Source organism: Astyanax mexicanus, chromosome 14 (assembly GCF_023375975.1).
Source record: "Astyanax mexicanus isolate ESR-SI-001 chromosome 14, AstMex3_surface, whole genome shotgun sequence".
Lineage (NCBI taxonomy): Eukaryota > Metazoa > Chordata > Actinopteri > Characiformes > Acestrorhamphidae > Astyanax > Astyanax mexicanus.
Genome location: NC_064421.1, coordinates 33978586 through 33999940, shown reverse-complemented (window position 1 = coordinate 33999940; position 21355 = coordinate 33978586). Strand labels below are relative to the sequence as shown.

General features: G+C 42.1%; 1 protein-coding gene across 1 annotated transcript; it reads right to left on the bottom strand.

Annotated features, from left to right (window-relative positions):
• Nucleotides 1-11826: 11826 nt before the first annotated feature.
• LOC125781107 (uncharacterized) lies at nucleotides 11827-19829 on the bottom strand. Its single transcript, XM_049464198.1, has 11 exons — nucleotides 19510-19829; nucleotides 19350-19394; nucleotides 18786-18875; nucleotides 18575-18651; nucleotides 18310-18388; nucleotides 18027-18085; nucleotides 17836-17932; nucleotides 17654-17719; nucleotides 17453-17511; nucleotides 12222-12290; nucleotides 11827-11911 (listed from the first exon to the last, which is right to left on the bottom strand). Exons 1-10 carry the CDS (start codon nucleotides 19546-19548, stop codon nucleotides 12242-12244), a joined length of 660 nt encoding a protein of 219 aa, XP_049320155.1. The 5' UTR covers nucleotides 19549-19829; the 3' UTR covers nucleotides 11827-11911; nucleotides 12222-12241.
• Between the last annotated feature and the right edge of the window lie 1526 nt (nucleotides 19830-21355).

The following is a 21355-nucleotide window of genomic DNA, read 5'->3' as shown; positions in this document are numbered from 1 at the left end:
ATGTCATCGAGGTAGACGAATACATACCTATCTAGGGCCTCCCTCAAGACCTCATTTATAAAACGTTGGAAGACAGCCGGGGCATTCATCAAACCAAAAGGCATAACCAAGTTTTCATAATGTCCTGACGGAGTGATGAAGGCTGTCTTCCATTCGTCTCCCTCTCTCACCCGAATGAGGTTGTAGGCGCTGCGCAGGTCCAGCTTGGTAAATACCGAAGCCTGCTGCAGTGCCTCAAATGCTGAGGTCATGAGGGGCAAGGGGTAGCGATCTTTTACTGTTATTTTGTTCAGCCCTCGATAGTCGATGCAGGGGCGAAGCCCCCCATCCTTTTTCCCAACAAAAAAGAAGCCTGCACCTGCTGGAGAGGTGGATGGCCGGATAAAGCCCAGTGCCAAAGCTTCTTGAATGTAGTCCTCCATGGCCCTGCGTTCGGGTTGCGACAAGGAGAACAGGCAGCCCCTGGGGGGGCTACTGCCAGGAAGAAGGTTAATGGCTATGTCAAATGGTCGATGTGGAGGTAAGAACTGGGCTTTCTGTTTACTAAATACATCACCAAGGTCCCAATACTCCTTGGGAACTTTAGATAAGTCCAGACCCTCTAGACTGGGGTTGTTGCCACTCACAAAACCCTTGGGAGTTTGTAAACAGGAAGCCTGACAAGTAGGACCCCACGATCGTACCGACTGGGTTAACCAGTCGATATAAGGGTTGTGGCGTTGAAGCCAAGGGAACCCCAAGACCAGGGGCAACTCTGGAGCATTGATAACAAAAAGACTTAACTGTTCAGTGTGTGGACCAATCCTTAAGGTGATAGGACTTGTCCGAAAAGAAACTACCCCGGGCTCGAGGGCACGACCATCAATGGCTGAGATTGGGAGGGGCTCCCCCAAAGTTTCAAGGGGCAAGCTCAATTCTTTGGCCAACCCAGCATCAATAAAATTGCCAGCTGCTCCTGAATCAACAAAAGCCTGAAGGCGTGCCTCAGCTGCTCCCCACAGAAGTGTGGTGCTGAGGAAGACTCCCTGAGCTCGGGGAAGGCTAAGCGTGTCCGTCAAGGGTTTCCCCTGCCCTGACGGACAGGCTCGTTTCCCGAGAGCTCAGGACAATCTGGGCGATTGTGGCCAGAACGCCCACAATACAGACACCTCCCCTCACGTATTCGGGCCTCACGCTCCTGTCGCGAGAGGCGTGTGTGGCCTAATTGCATTGGCTGCACACCTGAGTCAGTTGAGCTTTCAGATGAGTGGAATGGTCCTGGACTGTGTGTAACTTTGCAAGCCAACTCTGACCCACGAGTCCTGCGCCTTTCTCTGATACGATTATCCAGTCGTAAGGTCAGGTCAATAAGGTCATCCAGGGAAGTGGATGGGTCTCGGTGGGCCAGCTCGTCTTTAAGCTCTTCGCTCAGACCATGATGGAATGCGGCCATAAGTGCTGTTGCATTCCACCCACTCTCAGCCGCCAATGTGCGGAAGTCAATAGCATAATCTGCCACAGACTTCCTTCCCTGACGCATGTGAAGAAGACGAGAACTTGTCTCCCCACTGCCTGTAGGATGGTCAAAAGTCCGCGACAGTGAAGCTGCAAATTGGGCCGCAGAGGCACACACCATTGGTTGGTGCTCCCAAATAGGAGTGGCCCAAGCCAGGGCCCGCCCAGTCAAGAGGGAGATAATGTATGCTACTTTGGCTCGTTCTGTGGGGAACCGTGATGGTTGCTGTTCAAAAGCCAGAGAGCACTGGAGAAGGAAACCCCTACACCCCCCCGGCTCTCCAGCATAGCGCTCAGGAGAAGGTAGATGTGGCTCCATACGAGGGGCAGGAGGAACAACAGGGTTATCTGCCACTTCCTGTGCTATTGCCTGGGGAAGCACTGGGGCTTCTTGGGTGGTGGGGTTGGCCCGGGCGAGTAGCGCAGTAATCCCTTGCAGCTGGGAGAGAATTTGCTGCAGGGCCTGCTCATGCCTGCCTATTGTCGCCCCTTGGCTGCTTAGGGCAGCCTTTACATTAAGTCCATCTGCTCTGCTGGGTCCATGTTTGGCTGGATCTTTCTGTAAGGTATCACCCAGCGAGTGGTTTGAACCCAGGTAGATGGGGTCACTAAACACGCTCAACTAAGTGAGCTACCACAGACCCGTGGTAATTTGAACCCAAGGGCAGAGCAGTTAGATCTCAGAACAGGTAAACTCAAGAACCAGAGAAAACAAACAAAAAACACTTCCTAGTGTAAAGCTCTACAAGGTTGAGACAAAACATAGGACGCCAGGAGAAGACTGGCTACCCCTAGATGGCAGGGGAAAACTAAGAAATAAGAAATGCAAAAGGGCTTCCCTGAATCAAATAAACTTGAAAGAAACAAAGCCCAACAAGGAATGAATTACTGTGCTTGTTTTTTTTTTTTTTTTTTTTTTTTTTTTTTTTTTTTTAAACAAGAAAGGGACTTGAAAGTCAGAGGAGATTTTAAACTCGTAAGGTGAGGGGGAGTGTGGGAACTCTCAGCCCTCTAGTCTTTCAGCCTGTATGGTTTGGCTCATGTGGAGACAAAGATCCAGCAACCAGAACTGAGCTGTCTGTGCTCTTAAATAGTCCTCCTGCCAGGTGTAGGCTGTTGTGCTTGATTGGCTCTGGCAGCCACTCCCTGCTGCCCTCTGGTGGCTGCAGGTGGAGCTTGCCTGGAGCCAACCCTTACAATAAACCTCATTTCAATCCTGAAATATTCCTGTGTCCATCAGTTATTAGATACTTCAAACTGAAATGGCTGTTGCAAACACCCAAATATTTAGAACTAAAAATGATTAAGATTAATAGGGGTGCCCAAACTTTTTCATATGACTGTATTTACATTTAATTACCCATTATCAAAGGTTATGTTCACATTACCAGGCTGAAGTGACTCAAATCTGATTTGAGCAATGTGACTTGTAATGTGAAAGTAGCCAAAGTCTTAAGAAAGAAAAAGTGTGATTAATCTTCAGTAATCATAGATTTTTAATTTGATTCATTTGCTCATTTTCATTTTCTTAATCGATTGGCACCACTACTAATTAACTAAAACAGATTTGTGGATGGATAACAGTAGACAGCTCAACAGTACAGGTTAGCTAGCTGTAGCATAGATAGCTTGTTTGGGACCCTGAACCTCTTGACTGACTAAATTTGCAGTTATTTTTGGCTTGCTTGAAACTGAAAAAATAAACCCAAAATGTTGACAAAAATATAATCTAACGAATTAAAAAAAAAAACGAAATTCTCCACACAGCCAAAGAAAATTACTAAAACTTGTAATACTGAAAAAAACGGGGAAAAAAAAACGGAAAAACGCGTCTGGGGATGAAATTAAACAAACCAAGCCACACTCACAAGTAAACAAAAGAATGGACAAAAACAACAATCTAAAGACTGTTAAAATGGTATTAATATAACAGCTGGAGAGAGAGAGAGAGAGAGAGAGAGAGAGAGAGCGCTGCAATAAAAAAAATGGCTAGTGGAAGTGATGACACGGAGACAGACACCGATTCTCCTTATGAACATTTTCATCACCTGGTAAGAAACCCACAATTGCAGTGTCATGAGCAAATGTCTACAATGAGCCGTTTGAAAGGACGTATAGTGATTTCTAGCTTGTAGTGTGAAAAAAAGTATTTATTTGAATATCTCACGAAAAAAGTAAAATGAACTGAACTTTGAACTAGTTCAGAATTAAAATTGTGAACTTTGAACGTGAACTGTTCACTTTGAGCATGTATAAACTGAACTTGAACTAGTTCAGAAAAGCTGTGAACTGGCACAACACTGTCCACAGCAATCACTGAATTGATTAGAGCACGCATATCTTCACAATTGTGCCTCAATTCACCACGCCAAACCATGCAAACCTACAGGTACAGCAGCCAGAAGCTCAATTTCACCGGAAAGAGGAGGGGTTATCCAGGGCCAGAGCCGTAGAAAGAGTGAGCCCATGATGCCACTCTTCAGATGAGATTTAAATAGGAGAACAACTTGCAATTGGCCTACTTAAATACCTTTTCTCATGATTGGACACACCTGGCTATGAAGTTCAAAGCTCAATGAGGTTACCAAACCAATTTTGTGCTTCAGTAAGTCAGTAAAAAGTAGTTATGAGTATTCAAATCAATAAAATGATAAGGGTGCCCATACTTTTGCACCGGTCAAATTTTGGTTTAATTACTGTGTCCATCAGTTATTAGATATATCAAACTGAAATGGCTGTTGCAAACACCCAAATATTTAGAACTAAAAATGATTAAGATAATAGGGGTGCCCAAACTTTTTCATATGACTGTATCTTTTGGCTGGTTAAATGGTACAAATCTGTACTTATTGCTCTTAGGAATGACTTTGTACTTCAAAGGGAACAAATCTGACCCTGTAAAGACCAATATTGTACCATTGAGGGTACAATTATGAAGAGTGTACCTCTGAGTACAAACAAGTACTTATATCGTACCTCTGTTTTTTAGAGTGTACCTACCTGCCCTCCCCCTTTCTATCTACCTATCTGCCCTCCCCCTCTCTATCTACCCCTCTTTCAATCTATCCTCCCTCTTTCTATTTATCTATCCTCGCCCTTGCTGTCTACCTATCTGCCCTCCCCCTCTCTATTTACCCCTCTTTCAATCTATCCTCCCTCTTTCAATTTATCTATCCTCCCTTTTCTATCTACCCAACCTTTTAATTTATCCTCCCTCTTTCTATTTATCTATCCTCCCCCTACCTATCTGCCCTCCCCCTCTCTATCTACCTATCTGCCCTCCCCCTCTCTATCTACCTATCTACCCTCCTACTTTCTATCTACCTATCTGCCCTCCCCCTCTCTATCTATCCTCCCCCTTTCTATCTACCCATCTGACCTCCCCCTCTTCATCTACCTATCTACCCTCCCCCTTTCTATCTACCCTCCCCCTCACTATCTACCTGCCCTCCCCCTCTCTATCTACATATCTGCACTCCCCCTTTCTATCTACCTATCTGCCCTCTCCCGTTCTATCTATGCCCCCCTTTTAATCTATCCTCCCACTTTCTATTTATCTATCCTCCCCCTTACTATCTACCTATCTGCCCCTTCCCCTTTCTATCTACCTATATGCCCTCTCCCGTTCTATCTACCCATCTACCCCCCTTTCAATCTATCCTCCCTCTTTCTATTCATCTATCCTCCCCCTTACTATCTACCTATCTGCCCTCCGCCTATCTACCTAGCTGCCCTCCCCCTTACTATCTACCCCCTTTCAATTTATCCTCCCACTTTCTATCTACCTATCTGTCTTCTAGGGCTGGCCCGAATAGCGTTTTTTGAGCTCCAGATATTCGGCACTGATTCGAAGCGAATATTCGAATATTCGTTTTTAAAAAAAGAGGTAAAAAATAAAAAAAGCAAATCACGACCCCTTTAATCCACTGAAAAATGTTCAATTTGCTCTGACCGACGAGACATATTCACCCCGGATTTTTGGTGTTTTTATCCCGGATTTTTGTGTTTTCACCCCATATTTTTTCTGTGTTTTCATCCCGGAATTTCTGCTGCCCCACACCGCGGCTTATCCGCTGCATAAGCAGGCTAGGAGGCTGCTGCACGGTTTCTCCGCTGCGCAAGCCAGCCCAGTAAATTGCTGTTTGTGTTTTCACACTTAGGCTATTTGCTTAAAAAAACAAACAAAAAAAACGTTTGTTCAGGAAGTATTTTATATTCTTAAACATTGGTAATTATATTAGAGGACAGTCATTGTAAACTGTACTTGGTCTATTTCGGTTAAAGGATTGTGCAGGGCATATTACTGATTTTGTATTTTTGCACTTGGGCATAAGCTCAATATTAAATATTTCGTTTGTTTAGAAATTATTTTATATTTTTAAACCATGTTAAATTATATTAGAGTAGAGGAAAGTCATTGTTAATGACGTTATTGTACTTGGTCTATTTCGGTTTAAGGATTGTGCAGGGCATAGCCGTATTACTGATTTTGTATTTTTGCACTTGGGCTATAAGCTCAATATTAAATATTTCGTTTGTCATTTTTAAACCATTTTAAATTATATTAGATAAGAGGAAATTCGTTCAGACATCATTTTTGTAGGCCAGGCTTTTGTAACCGATTTAGCCCCTACTGTTGCCACATTACCCCTTACGTTTTATTATATAAATCAGTTTCGAAGAGCCTGCATTTTTTTTTATCATGTATAATAGAGGTCTGCGCAAGACTGATTTTTAAACCCACTCTTCCACGCTCCCGCGTTTCTGTCTCGTTACCGCTCCGCAAAAAAATTGCTTCTTTTAATCCCGCGCCCGCCCGCCACATACACATTTCTGCCGCTCCCGCCCCACGTTCCTAATATAAATTAAATAAACTACATTTAATGCTTCAAATTTACTTATATATTTATTAAAACAGCAGCGCTGAATAGTGCGGTCCCGTTCCTTACCCCAGTCCAAACACCATCGGTGTGTGCGTGTGTGTGTCGGTCCATCCTGCGCGTTGAGAGTTTTCTTTAGTTTTTTTTTTTACAATTATTTCTTAACTATTTATTAATTTGCTCCCGCATCGTCTGGATTAAACTCCCGCTCCAGCCAATAACAGTTCAGTTCTGTCCCGCCAGTGTTGGGAGTAACGGCGTTAAAACTAACGGCGTTACTAACGCCGTTACTTTTTTCAGTAACGAGTAATCTAACTAATTACTATGACTGTAACTATAACGCCGTTACCATTTCCGACACCCCGTTACTGCACGTTACTTTAGCAGCTCTATGAACTTTTTTTTTTATTTCGCTTTGCCCTGGTTAACCCCTCCTCTGTCCGGTGAACTTGAGCTTCTGGCCGCTGTGCCTGTGGTTTGGCGTGGTGAAGTGAGGCACAATTGTGACGATTTGCGTGCTCTAATCAATTCAGTGATTGACGTGGACAACCCAAGTTCCGAATTAAGGACGTTAAACTCTTTTTAGCTGCTCCGGTTTTTGTGGTGCTGCTGCTTTCTATTTTAGAGCTTAGATTCTCTGCCCGAATCCCACCTGACCTGAGGACCGACCCGAAATCAGGCTCCTATTTTTATTTTATATAAAGCTCTGGTGTGATAATCACAATGTTGCTAAGTAACCAATTATTATTGTTCACTAAAGCGAACGAAATAGCGAAAACTGAAAGTGAAAAACATTTGTGTTAACTGAATCTAATAAAAACGGTAATTAAAAGGAAAAACATAACTATCTCGAACTGTATTTTGTGTTTATAAAACTAACTAAAACGAACTGAAATTACAGATAGAATACCCTCATTTTTGTGTTTAATTTATTTATAAGCGCTGTTGTAAAGCGGAGTTGTACAGCGGGAGTTGTTGTGCCGAGCGCGCGGCACTAGTGGTCCGTTAGTTCTTGTGTAAAGTGCTCGCGCTAGCAAGCCCACCCTAAAATGAACAGAAAAAATAAAAACAAAATAGAATTAAACTATAATAAAAATGAAAAATGTAATCACGTAGCTCTGGGCGCACGTGAACGCCTCCGCGTTTGACTTGCAGCATTGTGTGTAGCTGTTCTTAAAAATCATTTAAATTAAATAATAGTTCTATGCTTCTATGTTACAGTGTTAATTAACATAATTCTGATTATATTTCGCTCATTCAATCAGCCCGAAAACAGACAGTTTATGGGGCGGATCGGGTCAGGCTCATAATGACAGTTTATGGTTCGGGCTTGGGCAGAATGTGCACGGGCTCCGGCTGGGTCGGATTTTTTGGGCAGGATCTAAGCTCTATTCTCTTTTGGTGAAGCTGTTATATTAATACCATTTTAACGGGCATTAAATTGTTGTTTTTGTCCATTATTTTGTTTTATATATACATATTTCTTTTGAGTGTGGCTTGGTTTGTTAAATTTCATCCCCAGACGCGTTTTTCCGCTTTTTTCAGTATTACAAGTTTTAGCAATTTTCTTTGGTTGTGTGGAGAATTTCGTTTTATTTTTTTGAAATTCGTTAGATTATATTTTTGTCAACATTTTGGGTTTATTTTCGTTTGTTATTTTTTGTTATTTTTCTAATAATAATAGTAAATGCATAATTGATTTCCTTTTTTTGACGGGCGAATAATAAAAAGTAACGCGATAGTTACTTTTACTGGTAACTAATTACTTTTATAGTGGAGTAACTCCGTTAGTAACTCAGTTACTTTTTTGGAGAAGTAAGGAGTAACTATAACTAATTACTTTTTCAAAGTAACGTGCCCAACACTGTGTCCCGCACGCAAGATATTCTGACGGGACCCGCGAGAACAGAAGTGGTTAGAGTGAGGTGGAACTCTGGAAAGGAGAAAAAAACGAATATCCGAATACCAAAATTAAAAACCGAATACCTACTCAACGAACGAATATCCGAATACCCGAATATTCGGGTCCAGCCCTACTGTCTTCCCCCTCTCTATCTACCTATCTACCTTCCCCCTCTCTATCTACCTAACTGCCCTCCCGCTTTCTATCTTCCTAAATGCCCTCCCCCTTTCTATCTACCTAACTGCCCTCCCCCTTTCTATCTACCTAAATGCCCTCCCCTTTTCTATCCACCTATCTGCCCTCCCCCTCTCTATCTAAGTATCTACCCTCCCCCTTTCTATTTACCTATCTGCCCTCTCCCGTTCTATCTACCTATCTACCCCCTTTCAATCTATCCTCCCCCTTTCTATTTATCTACCCTCCCCCTTTCTATCTACATATCTGCCCTCCCCCTTTCTATCTACCTATCTGCCCTGCCCCTCTCTCTCTATCTACCTATCTGCCCTCTCCCGTTCTATCTATGCCCCCCTTTTAATCTATCCTCCCACTTTCTATTTATCTTTCCTCCCCCTTACTATCTACCTATCTGCCCTCCCCCTTTCTATCTACCTATCTGCCCTTCCCCTCTCTCTTTATCTACCTATCTGCCCTCTCCCGTTCTATCTACCTATCTACCCCCTGTCAATCTATCCTCCCCCTTTCTATTTATCTATCCTCCCCCTCTCTATCTACCTATCTGCCCTCCCCCTTTCTATCTACCTATCTGCCCTCTCCCATTTAATCTACCTATCTGCCCCCTTTCAATCTATCCTCCCCCTTTCTATTTATCTGCCCTCCCCCTCTCTATCTACCTATCTACCCTTCCCCTCTCTCTTTATCTACCTATCTGCCCTCTCCCGTTCTATCTACCTATCTACCCCCTGTCAATCTATCCTCCCCCTTTCTATTTATCTATCCTCCCCCTCTCTATCTACCTATCTGCCCTCCCCCTTTCTATCTACCTATCTGCCCTCTCCCATTTAATCTACCTATCTGCCCCCTTTCAATCTATCCTCCCCTTTCTATTTATCTGCCCTCCCCCTCTCTATCTACCTATCTGCCCTCCCCCTTACTATCTACCTATCTGCCCTCCCCCTTTCTATCTACCTATCTGCCCTTCCCCTCTCTCTTTATCTACCTATCTGCCCTCTCCCGTTCTATCTACCTATCTACCCCCTTTCAATCTATCCTCCCCCTTTCTATTTATCTATCCTCCCCCTCTCTATCTACCTATCTACCCTCCCCCTCTCTATCTACCTATCTGCCCTCCCCCTTTCTATCTACCAATCTGCCCTCCCCCTCTCTATCTACCTATCTACCCCTCTTTCAATCTATCCTCCCTCTTTCTATTTATCTATCCACACCATTGCTATCTACCTATCTGCCCTCCCCCTTTCTATCTACCTTTCTGCCCTCCCCCTCTCTATCTACCTATCTACCCTCCCCCTTTCTATCTACCCATCTGCCCTCCCCCTCTCTATCTACCTATCTACCCTCCCCCTCTCTATCTACCTATCTGCCCCCCTTTCTATTTACCTATCTGCCCTCCCCTCACTATCTACCTGCCCTCCCCCTCTCTATCTACATATCTGCCCTGCCCCTCTCTCTCTATCTACCTATCTGCCCTCTCCCGTTCTATCTATGCCCCCCTTTTAATCTATCCCCCATTTTCTATTTATCTTTCCTCCCCCTTACTATCTACCTATCTGCCCCTTCCCCTTTCTATCTACCTATCTACCCTCCCCTTTCTATCTCCCATCTACCCCTCTTTCAATCTATTCTCCCTCTTTCTATTTATCTATCCTCCCCTTTCTATCTACCTATCTGCCCTCCCCTTTTATATCTACCCATCTACCCCCTTTTAATCTATCTACCTATATACCCCCCTTTCAATCTATCCTCCCCTTTCATTTATCTATCCTCCCCCTCTCTATCTACCTACCTAACCCTCACCCTTTCTCTCTACCTATCTGCCTTCCCCTTTCTATCTACTTATCTGCCCTTATCCTTACTATCTACCCATCTACCCCCCTTTTAATCTATTCTCCCTCTTTCTATTTATTTATCCCCCCTTTCTATCTACCTATCTGCCCTCCCCTTTTCTATCTACCCATATACCCCCCTCTTTAATCTATCCTCCCTCTTTCTATTTTTCTATTTTCCCCCTACTGATCTGCCCTCCCCCTCTCTATCTACCTATCTACCCTCCCCCTTTCTATCTACCTATCTACCCTCCCCCTTTCTATCTACCTATCTACCCTCCCCTTTCTATCTCCAATTTACCCCTCTTTCAATCTATTTTCCCTCTTTTTATCTATCTATCCTCTCCTTTCTATCTACCTATCTGCCCTCCCCTTTTCTATCTACCCATCTACCCCCCTTTTAATCTATCTACCTATATTCCCCCCTTTCAATCTATCCTCTCCTTTCTATCTACCTATCTGCCCTCCCCTTTTCTATCTACCCATCTACCCCCCTTTTAATCTATCTACCTATATTCCCCCCTTTCAATCTATCCTCTCCTTTCTATCTACCTATCTGCCATTCCCCTTTCTATCTACTTATCTGCCTTCCTCCACCTTATTATCTACCCATCTACCCCCCTTTTAATCTATCCTCCCTCTTTCTATTTATCTATTTTCCCACTACCGATCTGCCCTCCCCCTCTCTATCTACCCATCTACCCTCCCCCTTTCTATCTACCTATCTGCCCTTCCCCTTTCTATCTACCTATCTGCCCTCCCCCTCACTATCTACCTGCCCTTCCCCTCTCTATCTACCTATCTGCCCTCTCCCATTCTACCTATCTACCCCCCTTTCTATCTACCTATCTGCCCTCCCCCTTTCTATCTACCTATCTGCCCGCCCCCTATCTACCCACCTATCTGCCCTCCCCCTGTCTATCTTCCCTCCCCCTTTCTATTGATTTATTGATCTGCCCTCCCCCTTTCTATTGATCTGCCCTCCCCCTTTCTATTGATCTGCCCTTCCCCTTTCTGTTGATTTATTGATCTGCCTTCCCCCTTTTTATTGATTTGATTCATTGATCTGCCCTCCCCTTTCTATTGATTTATTGATCTGCCTTCCCCCTTTTTATTGATTTGATTCATTGATCTGCCCTCCCCTTTCTATTGATTTGATTTACTGATCCCCCTTTTACTGATGCCCTCCCCCTTTTAATTGATCTGTCCTCCCCTTTCTCTTGATGTCCTCCCCCTTTCTATTAATCTGTCCCCCCTTTCTATTGATTTATTGATCTGCCCTCCCCCTTTCTATTTGTTTTTATTTTTTATTTAAACCTTTATTTTACCAGGCAAATCATTAAGAACAACTTCCTATTTACAATGGCAGCCTGATCTGCCCTCCCCCTTTCTATTGATCTGCCCTCCCCCTTTCTGTTGATCTGTCCTTCCCCTTTCTACTGATCTGTCCCCCCCTTTATATTGATCTGTCCTCCCCCTTTATATTGATCTGTCCATTTATCTATCTATCCTCTCCATTTTTTGTTATATCTATTTACCCTGTAAGGACAGCAGGAAAGAAAGGTAGAGGCTGTGCTCCTCCAGAGTTTCAGACAGCGCTGTAGCCATCCTCTCTGCAGGGAAACATCAATACACAATAACATAAGACATGGTGTAAAACCCTCTGATATACATCCCATAGACATGCAATAGAACAGTAGACATACAAGACATACAATAGAATTGCTATAATATCCCGTTAATACGCCTACAATATAAAAAAATGATATTAACCTAATTTCTGATGGATTTCTAATGTCTTGTTGTACATACAAATATACATGTGTTTTATGGTTCTGTGCTGAACATTTGACTTTAAGACCCCTGTTTTTTTAAACAGTGAACTCGTTTTGTTTGCTGCTTTAGGTAAAACTAAACTCTGACCTTGTTTTTGGGAGCTGTTTCTATGCCCTCCACCATGACCTCCACGCTGCTCTCCAGATCCCCCTCAGCCTATAAGAGAGTCAAAAAAAATAGAGGGGTTTACCAAAGAACTGTAGACCTATAACTGTTTAAAGACAAAGTGAAATAAAAAAACACCTTACTAATAATTTAACTGCAAAAATTTGTTAAAGTTTAATACCGTATTTTTCGGACTATAAGGCGCACCGTATTATAAGGCGCACGATGAGTGAACGGTCTATTTTTAGTGTTAGTCCATACACAAGGCGCACTGGATTATAAGGCGCACTAAATGAAACATTATTTATATCAGTAACAATAACTCTGAGCAATAAATCCTTCACAATATCTGTGAAAAATAACAACATCTCTGAGCAATAAATCAACAAGCACAGCAAGTACGTATTACTCCGCGGCGCTCCTGACAACGGTAGCCGCAACGCTCCGACAGACCATAATATTATGTTGAAGCACAGCAAGTACGTATTACTCCACGACGCTCCTGACAACGGTAGCCGCAACGCTCCGACAGACCATAATATTATGTTGAAGCACAGCAAGTACGTATTACTCCGCGACGCTCCTGAGAACGGTAGCCGCAACGCTCCGACAGACCATAATATTATGTTGAAGCACAGCAAGTACCGCATTACTCCGCGAGGCTCCTGACAACGGTAGCCGCAACGCTCCGACAGACCATAATATTATGTTGAAGCACAGCAAGTACCGCATTACTCCGCGAGGCTTCTGACTATAATAGCGTGTTGTGCCGAATTCGGTGAATAAAACGGTTTTAAAACAGAGATAAAGATTGGATAAGTTTCATTTCTGGATGAAGTGATTTCCAGCGCTGTTTGGATATAACTGTGGATTACAGGAGACTGGATTGATGGATTCTCTTTAGTCTGGACGCGTTTTGAAGGTAGGACCTGTGGCTGAGCGCGGGTGTGTGTTCGGGGGGTGGCGGCAGTGACCGGAGGTTACCCCAGGACAAAAAGAGAGCCTTTTATTACTGGAAACATGCGCTCTGACGCAGCTCTAATTCATGAAACATACATCCTACAGTAAAAGCACAGTTCTGGAATCCGGAGAGCCAGACGGTTCGAATGGTGTATGACATGACCGCATTCGATGAAATATGGACGAACGATAAACGCAAATATGAGAGTTATGAATTATTAAAATCATAACCAAGGCATATTTCGCCCTAAATGTTTATTTTCTGAAAGGATATTCCGCTAAATAGGCTAAATAGCTCAAAAGCAGAGATTCTAAGCTTTAAAATGGTATATTGGATGTCTATACTGAACCTGTAACTGTTCATAACTATTCAGAAACACAGCCAGTTATGAAATATTAAATATTTCTGGCCCGCCGGTGGGCCAGCGCGTGTTAAGAGGTTAACTTTACTTAGAAGTGGGCGCTAAAAAGAAACAGTTTGTGCTATTACCCCAGAACGGGTGGAAAGGAAAGTTTACCGGCACCTTGTTCTGGCCACGGAGCTACAGTGGAAACTAGCTACCCTGAACCACAGCCGAGAGGCAGTACGGCAGTCAAAGGTAACCGCGCGCTAGCCCAAGAGGGGGATCTTTTTCTGGCGTGGGTGAGGAATTCTGCACAACAGAGCGCCGTGTACCACATAAAAATCGAGGTCAGTAAACACAAGCAAAATCCATACACAAGGCGCACTGCATTATAAGGCGCAATGACGATTTTTGGGAAAAAATAAGTATTTTAAGTGCGCCTTATAGCCCGAAAAATACGGTACTTTAAAGAAAGTGAAACAGAATAAAATGGTGTTTAAAACCTCTTCTTAATAATTGCTGTATTGTTATATCACTAAATAAAAAGTATTATTACTAAATGAGATACAGTAATGGGTCATACATGGAAAATATCTAAACAAGCTGATACTGCAGGTACCTCTTCTATAGCTGACAGCAAGATTCCCAAATCGTTCATAGGACTTCCGGTGGAGTGAGCGCTGGTGTGTTGTGTCGCCGCTGCTCCCCGGTGTGTTTTTAGCTTTTCTTAATCCTTTTTAACGTCTTTTAAGATTTTTACACTGCCCGCTATTATGTCGGAAACTACTGGGACCTGCTATACATGGCTTGTATTAGCCTGGATTGCTATATTTTTATTTAATCTCTCAACGGCAGCGGAGCGGCTGTACTACACTTCTGCTGATCTCCATAAGCTCCGTTTACACCTTCATGGACCTCCACCATCAGCCTTGTTTGACCACACAGACATTATCTACATACCTCGTCGAAAATACATGCACCGGGGCTCACGACAGGTCTTCTGCCGTGAAGGGGTCGCTGACGGGACCAGCTCCATCAAGCCTACCTGGTCTGCAGCTCGCCGTCCACAAAGAAATCGTGGCTGCGGCTCCAATCCGAGTGTTTTGATCCGTCCTGCTCAGTCTGCTGCTACTGCGGCTAGCACGGACCACTGTCACGAAAAGACTATCAACTTCGGCCTCTTCAACATCCGCTCGCTCACGAATAAGGGGCAGCTGATCCAGGACATCATCTGTGACCGTAAGTTGGACTTTTTGTGCTTAACTGAAACATGGCAACAGCCAAATGACTTTGTTCCACTCAACGATGCTACGCCTCAGGGGTTTGTTTACATGTCTAAACCTCGTGATGCCGGCAGAGGGGGAGGTCTCGCGATAATCTACCGTGAGAAGTGGAGGGTAGCGCCAGTGACTATTCAAGAACACCACTCATTTGAAGCTACCGTCTGCCAGCTCTCTGGACCAACTCCCACTATTATTGCTGCCCTGTATCGCCCCCCGAAGCACAATAAGGATTTTACTACTGAACTTGCAGACTTCCTGACGCACCTTAGCTCAGTTTCACCAAACATCATACTCTTGGGAGATTTTAATGTCCATGTGGACAATGATAACAATCCTCTTACCAAAGACTTATTATCCTGCCTGGACAGTTTTGGTTTACAACAACATACTGATTTTCCAACGCATATTAAAGGACATATTCTGGACTTAATCTGCTGCTCAGGTGTTAAACCCTTTGATTGTAAAGCTGATTCCCTCCCTTTCTCTGATCATATGTTTTTATCATTTGGAGTTAATGTTGCACTCTCCAAATCAAATCCTTCACGCAATATAACTTTCCGTAAAATAAAGGACATCAACTTGGACAATCTATCTTCTTGTATTAACAGTCTTCCCAGTATTGATCGGTTTTCCACCCCAGATGAATTGCTTTCCCATTATAATATATCCCTTCATATGCTTTTAAACAATCTCGCTCCACTCAAAACCAGATCTGTTTCATTCACGCATACTGCACCCTGGTTTACCCCAACTCTTAGACAGTTAAAAGCAACAGGTCGTCAACTCGAGAGACTCCATAGGAAAACTGGTCTCACTGTACACAAAGAGATGTATTCAAATCACATTCTTCACTACAAAGATTGCATTGCTACAGCCAAATCCACCTATTACTCAAATTTAATTAGTTCAAATGAGGGTAACTCTAAGGCCCTATTCTCCCTATTTGCAAAAATTACAAAACCACTAGATCCACTTCCTTCCCATCTGTATTGTTCTGATTTTTGTAACACATTGGTATCATTTTTCACCTTAAAAATAGCACAGATTCATCAGCAAATTTTACCAACTGCCCTCTAGCTACAACTGATTCAGTCCTACTTGTCCCCCCAAACCCAAACTCATTTTCAGTTTTTTCCCTCCCCTCAGTCAATGACATCTCTAAATTAATTCGAAATTCAAAATCATCAACCTGCCAATTAGATCCTCTTCCAACTGCTCTTGTTAAAGCTAGCCTTCCTTCTCTGTCCCCTCTTATCACAGACATTATACATTCTTCCCTTACCACTGGTGTTTTTCCTCTTGCTCTCAAAACAGCTGCTATAACCCCAATACTCAAGAAACCTGGTTTAGATCCTAATGACCTCAATAACTTTCGCCCCATTTCAAATCTTCCATTTATTTCCAAAATTCTTGAAAAAGCAGTTGCTGCCCAATTACATGCCCATCTGACTTCCAATAATTTATATGAACAATTCCAATCTGGCTTTCGACCATTCCACAGCACTGAAACAGCACTTCTTAAGATCACCAACGACCTCCTCCTTGCTGCTGATTCTGGTCTATTATCCATCCTCCTTCTGCTTGATCTAACTGCGGCCTTTGACACAATTTCACATGACATCCTTCTTGACAGACTTTCTTCTCTTGGCATTGTAAATATACCTTTCTACTGGTTTCGTTCCTATCTTTCTGGCCGCACTCAGTTTGTTCAGCTAAAATCATTTACATCTCATTCTGTTCCTGTTACCTCAGGTGTACCCCAGGGCTCTGTCCTGGGACCCCTGTTATTCATTATATACCTTCTCCCCCTTGGTTACATTTTCCGGAAGCATCATATTCAGTTTCACTGCTGCGCGGATGACACCCAGCTCTACCTTTCGGCCAAACCAAATACTACTCTCTCATCTACATCCCTTACAGATTGTCTCCTTGAAATAAAATACTGGTTCACCTTAAACTTTCTGAAATTAAACGGCAATAAAACAGAACTTCTTTTGATTGGCAATAAATCAACACTAAGTAAACCTCATAATTGTAACATTCTGGTTGACAACTCCTCAATTTTTCCACCCCCTCAGGTCAAGAGTCTGGGTGTCATCCTCGATAGCACCCTCTCTTTCACCTCCCATGTCAATAATATCACTCGGTCAGCATATTTCCATCTTCGAAATATTAATCGTCTCCGTCCTTCTCTCACTCCTCATTCTACTGCTATTCTGGTTCATAGTCTGGTTACCTCTCGTTTAGATTATTGTAATTCTCTTCTTTTTGGTCTACCGCAGAAAACCCTCCATAAATTGCAACTGGTTCAAAATTCAGCCGCCCGTATAATTACACATACCCCTTCAATCCATCATATCACACCTGTTTTACAACAGCTTCACTGGCTACCAATTTCATAGCGTATTAATTATAAAATACTCCTCCTAACTTTCAAAGCTCTCCACAGTCTTGCTTCTCCTTATCTTTCCGACCCTCTTCTAGTTGCTAAACCTGCCCGTAATCTCAGATCCTCTTCTTCTGTACAACTCACTGTTCCTCCTGAGAAAATTGAGGTCTTAATGTTGGTGGCGAGGTGTTAAGAAACAATGTGCGTGTTAATGATGGGCGATGTGCAGTGACTTACTGGCTGGATGTCTCTGAGTGGAAGGTGGTGGTAAGGGACGCTACCTCTGCTTCCTCCCACTGTCCAAAAATAGATAAAACAAGATAAGATAAGATAAGATAATTGCTTATGAATCCAACAGTGGGAAAATTGACAGTATTACAGCAGCAAGAGAACAGCAAGGCAGAAAGACGTAAAAATATACGACAATTACAGACTGACCTGTGTTATAGGAGCTTGCTCCAGGAACTCCTCCTCTCCACTGTCATCTTCCAAGTCAGCCACAGCCTAGAAGAAGGGGAAGAGGTGAAAAACTGAATGGGTTTCCTAAAACTTTTAGATATTCAATAGTTTGAAGATAGTAGAGAGATAGAGAGGATATAGAACTAATTGCAAACTCTTACCTGTGCAGCTGGACCTGGGATAATCCTAGGCACTGGTCCAGTGGTGTCGAGCCTGTAAGAGGGATCCGCCTCTGCCACCAGCATCGGGCCATCTGACCTAAAATGAGAAAAAACAGAGGTCCTACTGTTGGTGGTGAGGTGTTAAAGAGACTATTGAAGTGTTGATGGTGGGTGAAAGTGCAGTGTCTTACTGGCTGAATGTCTTCGGGGGGCAGGTGGTGGTGAGGGACGCAATCCGGGCTTCCTCACACTGTCCAAAAACAGATAAAGATAATTGCTTATGAGTCAGTGGGGAAGTTAACAGTATTACAGTAGTAAAGGGATAGCAAGACACACAGAAGCAGAAAGCTGGATACTTAAGTGTATAGTGTGTATGTGTGTGTAAGGGAATACTGTATGTGTGTCCTAAAAACTTTATATCTCCAATCGTTGGAAGATGGTAGAGAGGATACAGAATAAACCAGAAACTCTTACCAGTGCAACTGTACCAGTAGTGTCCAGCCTGTTCCAGGGTTCTGCCTCCGCAATCGCCACCAGAGTCTTGCAGCCATACCTGAAAGAGTAAATGGGAGGTGTCAGGGTGGTAAATCAGAATCAGAAAGAGGGAATGGGAGGTGTCAGGGTGGTAAATCAGAATCAGAAAGAGGGAATGGGAGGTGTCAGGGTGGTAAATCAGAATCAGACAGAGGGAATGGGAGGTGTCAGGGTGGTACAGGGGCAGGTAAGGAGGCTGTGATACCTTGCAGGTGTGGTTGAAAGCAATGGACACTCTGGGTGGGAGGTGGGCAGGAGTCCCTCCAGCTGACCTTCTATCCACTGTTAACAATAAAATTTCATGTTAATAGAGATTCGGTGAAAGCAGAGCTGTACGTATTAGTGATGCTGCTAAAACAGAGATGTATAACAATGATACTTGATTACACTTGAATTGTTTATTGTGCTTTTCGCACCATCTTAATGTGGGCCCTCCGCTTCATCTCGAGAGACCCGGGCTGACACGGCGGGGGCTCCTCCCAGGCGGCTGGCTCTTCACCCTGCCACTGCAGACAATCGTATGTCAGTCAGCTCATCACTGCCTCGTTTTTTTATTATTATTACCAAATTTCATATTGTATGTATAATATTTACCTAAAACTATGACCACATTTGTTATGAATCTCTCCTTGTGATCAAATAAAGGGTCATCAAAAACATATGCACACATTTTTAAGAGTAATTTCCTTCCCTTCAAATCTAAATCCAAAAAGAACAGGAAAATAAACAATACAAATAAGTGTTAAATAATTTCACTAGCTCCTTTACAATATATGCTGGCTATCTAACCATATCTTAGCTAAACTAGGTTAGTAAATTCCACAGAGTGCACAGTGGATACTCAGAGAACCCTCTTCAGAAATGAGCGTTGACTCAAAAACCGCAGTCTAAAGCGGGTTTAGTTAAATGTTGTGTATAACGCTCTGAGCGGGTCTGAAAGTTAGTAGCTGCAGGTGTAACAGTTAGTGATAGAGACTCACCGGAGACACAGGACGAGTCCTGAAAGGAAAGTCTCCTGACTGCGCCTGAAAAACAAAGCCCTGATTTAAACTCCTGTCCTAATCCAGCTCTGTTTTTTTTTTCTGAGTGTTACTGAGGGTGAATTTGGTGTAAAATGTGAGAAGTTTCCAGTTTACTCACCACTATTGGAAGAGGTCTGCTCCTCCACTGGGGATCCATACCTGATCGGTATGGGGGTGAGCTCCCTCAGCGGCTACAGTAACCTGAAAAACAAAAATACAATTAATTAGTAAAAAGTGAAAAACAGTAAAGATAATACAATTATACAGTAATTAAAAGATAATACAGATATTAAAACAGTGAATATAAAACAGTAAACTGGTGTTTAAGAGTTGTAGAGTGTCCTTCCGTCGAAGAGTTGCCGCTGCTGCTGCCGCTGCCACTCACGAGCTCCGAAGAGTTCGAATAAAAACACAAATGGAATCTTCCGGGCGCTTTTTTTCTTCCTGCTTTTTTTTATTTAAACCTTTATTTTATTTTAGCACAACAAATTAATCTACTTTTGAAAAATAAATGAAAATTCTAAAAAAGTGGATTTTAACTATTTTTAATTTGTTTTTTTTTTAGCCGTCTAGCTGTTTTCACACCATTCATTTTGGACTGACTCGCGGGCTCCCTCTATCGGTTATCAGTGTGTTTTCTGATATAAAGGGGAGACAGAAATTGGGTAAGGAAAAGTTTTTTTATATAAAAATATAATATAATATTACTATAATATAAATTATTATTATTATTAAATATTTTATTTCCTGCTGTCCTGAAAATCCGCCCCTGGAGCTCCATTTTTTGAGACTGTGAAAACAAAGCAAACATATGTACACACACACACATAATATATAAAAATACACAATACAATATACAATACAAATACACAATACACATATAAAAATATATAATATAAATATATTTTTTTCTGTGAAAGTTCAGTAGAACCAGAGCCGGTATAGATAGAGCTAGACGGCTAAAAAAAAATCCAAATAATTTTCGAAAGTAGATTAATTTGTTGTGCTAAAAATAAAAGAAAAGTTAAAAAAGAAATCTAAAAATAAAATAATAAAATAAAAAGTAGGAAAAAAAAAACACTTCCTTGCATTACTTGCCCCGTAAAAAAATGAACAAAAGAAAAAAAATATGTAATTACTATTATTATTAGAAAAATAACAAACGAAAATAAACCCAAAATGTTGACAAAAATATAATCTAACGAATAAAAAAAAAATAAGAAACGAAACACTCCACACGACCAAAGAAAATTACTAAGACTTGTGATACTGAAAAAAAAAACCCGGAAAAAATAGCATCTGGGGATAAAAATTTAACAAACCAAACCACACTCAAAGGAAAAATTTATATTTATGCAAAACAAAAGAAAGGACAAAAACAACAATCCATTAAAAACTCATTTAAAACAATCACAAGCTTTCTGCACAAAATTAAAAAAAGTTTTGGTTTCAAATCATGAAAACAGCTCACCAAAACCTCAACCTATCCTTTATATTTGACAATATTTGATTAACTTACAGGTCCTTACTTATTTTTATTTAACTGAACTGAGTTTTATAATATTTCTAGCCTTGCGCTGAATTCAGCTCTGCGCTGCGAAAGAGAGAGCGAGAGAGAGAGAGGGAGAGAGAGAGAGAGACGCAGCATTTTGCCTGATTTCTTTTGATTAATTATCAGTACATTTGTTGGCTTTAGTGAATTTAATAACATGAATTTAACTACACTTGTCCGACCTTATTTATTAAAACGTTTTTTTAGAAGAGAGATGTTATTCTGCAGGCAATGCCGCGCGCGCTGCGCCAAGCACCAATTTGTGTGCCTGCAACATTTAAAAGCGCTGGATGAGATCTTAATTAATTAATTAATATGTTTAATATTTTAATAAATTTGCCCTGGTGATAAGAAACGAATTCTAACATATAGCTTTATATTTCTGTGTATTTTAAATGTTTTAAGTTTTATA